Source organism: Mizuhopecten yessoensis, unplaced genomic scaffold (assembly GCF_002113885.1).
Source record: "Mizuhopecten yessoensis strain PY_sf001 unplaced genomic scaffold, ASM211388v2 hete_36084822, whole genome shotgun sequence".
NCBI classification, from domain to species: domain Eukaryota; kingdom Metazoa; phylum Mollusca; class Bivalvia; order Pectinida; family Pectinidae; genus Mizuhopecten; species Mizuhopecten yessoensis.
This window is the reverse complement of record NW_018485883.1, coordinates 1-2,455: the sequence shown is the minus strand read 5'-3', so window position 1 is coordinate 2,455 and position 2,455 is coordinate 1. Positions and strand designations below refer to the sequence as shown.

The 2,455-nt window shown below is 34.3% G+C and overlaps 1 protein-coding gene across 1 annotated transcript; it reads left to right on the top strand.

Moving 5' to 3' along the window:
* The first annotated feature begins 193 nt into the window (after positions 1-193).
* Positions 194-2,386, top strand: LOC110444999. The gene is made up of 3 exons (XM_021489358.1): positions 194-393; positions 994-1,351; positions 1,867-2,386. Exons 1-3 carry the CDS (start codon positions 317-319, stop codon positions 2,065-2,067), a joined length of 636 nt encoding a protein of 211 aa, XP_021345033.1. The 5' UTR covers positions 194-316; the 3' UTR covers positions 2,068-2,386.
* Positions 2,387-2,455: the final 69 nt, after the last annotated feature.

Genomic DNA, 2,455 nt, shown 5'->3' with positions numbered 1-2,455 from the left:
TATCGTTTTCCGTTATAAAATCATTATTATATTAATTTCAATATATACTTATTAATACCGGTTTGGATATGTATGTATTATATATATGTTTACATATTCAAACATATATACATACTCACTTTTAATAATACACTGCAGTGTTGCAATAGCCCTTACAGACAGGACACGTATCGAGTCAATTTTGAGGTTCGGAATGATGGATATCATTTGCCTTAGCTCTCATTAAAAAGCATACAGGGAAACTTGTTTAATTCGTGGTGACCAGTTACTATTTGAACGAAACCAGTTACCATAGAGATACGTTTAACTGCATACTATGATAATCGTCTGCTGGATGTACAATTTCTTCTTTAGTGAAGTCTCCATGGAGGACAACCAACCGAAAAATATAAAGTAAGTACATTTGTAAACGCACGTGTTGATTTTGATACTTATCATGGATTAACTTTATACACAGTATTCCTATTATTTCTGAATTATACATTAAGATATTATCCAGCATTTGTTTCGTCATAATTTATTCAACTTATGCATAGTTTGTATAAAAGAAATTATGTCCAACATAATTTAGCTTACTTTGAATATCAGTTTTATCAATAATCAGAAAATCTGTTGAAAGGAAGCCTTTAAGTTAAATATTTTTTATTTTATTTTGAATTTAGCAATTGTCTCCAATATATTTCCAATAATGACTGTGGTAATTTCATTTCTAGCTTTATTAAAACGTGTCTTGGGAAATAGATTACCTACTTATTGAACTTATGTGAGGTAAGCAATTACCCATCAAAAGCACAAGTGTTCGTTTCAAGTATGTTATGGCATATCATGGAATCTATTTCTATTTCGGTGTCTTTTCTATTTGTTTCTTTCCTATCGACTTAAAGTTCAGATTTGACATTTTGGACTTGCTTTTTATTGTCATATTTCATTTTGCAACTCATTTATATCTCATATTAAGAAGTTTGCAGCACTACAGCCGTAACCATTGATTAGTTCCAGACAAGCACAAGTACAAAGAAAAGATGTAATGGCTATTAGGGTCAAAGTATGTACACCAGATCTACGGAATGAAGTAGTCGAGGGTGTTTGCCTCGATGAGAATGAGCAGATTGAAACAGAGGTTTACCATATTCATCCTCGTCAAGTAAGCGCAGTGTGTGATTTGCCAACGCAGAAGGCAGAGGAATCTCTGGAAATAAACCAGTCTTTTGACGAAAAGGAAATTCTTGTCAAATGTAAAGAAGACAAGATAACATTTTCGGTACTGTTACCCATGATGAAACAGTACTGGAAGTACAACCTAAGAATAAAAAGGAACGGAACCTGGGGCACAACGGAAGGCAAACAGAGGGTATGTTCTCATTAGTTATCACTAAATACACATAAAATTTGTCCTTTCTGTAATATGTCGGCAACTAAATATCAACTCAAGAGTAGCATTGTCTCTGTCTTTCCCTGAAACAGCTAGCCTTCATACTTTCATAACATAAGAAGTATTCAAAGACATACTCCATTGAATGACGACAATTTAAAACGCGACTTGTTGTTAAGCGGTGATGTTTCAAGCATACAGATTTATCTTTTCCTGTGCAAAACCGGGTAATTCATCTTATTTTACTAAAAGTGTTTGAGAGAGGAGGCGTAATATTTGAAGTTGAAATGGATTTCGGAGACAAATGGTGCTTGTCTTACATTCCTATGGAATCAGATTGTATTCAGTTATTTCTTTACAATCAGGACATTAAATATAGTGTGCTATCTCACATTGTTGCATGTAACTCGTACTTTTGTATGTGATTATGTTTGATTATGTTTGTCAAGAATGTATATGTTCATCAACATTTGCTTAGTTATTACTTTTTTCAGAATAAGTATATTGACTTCGAGTTTGAACTTCTGACAGCAGTATATGTTGTCGTCACGTCAACCACACTGGCACAGTCAATCAACCTTTTTCCTACTGAAACGCTAGATTATACGTTTGCAGAAAACGACGAAATTAAACTACACTGTCCTAAAGGTGCAGTGAAAGAACAAGAACAAATCGATGTATGGGTAAGTATTTAAGATAAATGTACAATTTACTGATTTCATATTCTCCTTAATATAGAATTATGTACAGGGGATAACGCTAAAGTGATCAACCATGAAATCAAATCTGAACAAGACTGTACATGTAAAACTGCAGTTCCGGGTAGAGATCGACAAAAATAATCTTACATGGGTGTGGTGCGTGCACAGGGAAATCTTCAACCTCGGGTAAGAGTTTGGCTGTCCAGCAATCGGTTTGGTCTTTGCCGATTGTTGGACAGCAAGGGGATTGAATGAGCTATATCTGGTGCATGCCTAATCACAGGAAGTGACGATTGCAGTTGTCTATAATAATAAGAAGAAAAAGAATTTTTTATAAACCGCTTAATCACAACCTAGTTCGAAGGTCGTCTCAAAGTGGTTC

What these genes read in the sequence shown, in the direction of transcription:
- LOC110444999 (XM_021489358.1), top strand. Translation starts at nt 317, where the DNA reads ATGATAATCGTCTGCTGGATGTACAATTTCTTCTTTAGTGAAGTCTCC. An exon ending in AACCAACCGAAAAATATAAA is followed by an intron (nt 394 to 993) that starts GTAAGTACATTT and finishes ACCATTGATTAG; the next exon opens with TTCCAGACAAGCACAAGTAC. An exon ending in CAACGGAAGGCAAACAGAGG is followed by an intron (nt 1,352 to 1,866) that starts GTATGTTCTCAT and finishes TACTTTTTTCAG; the next exon opens with AATAAGTATATTGACTTCGA.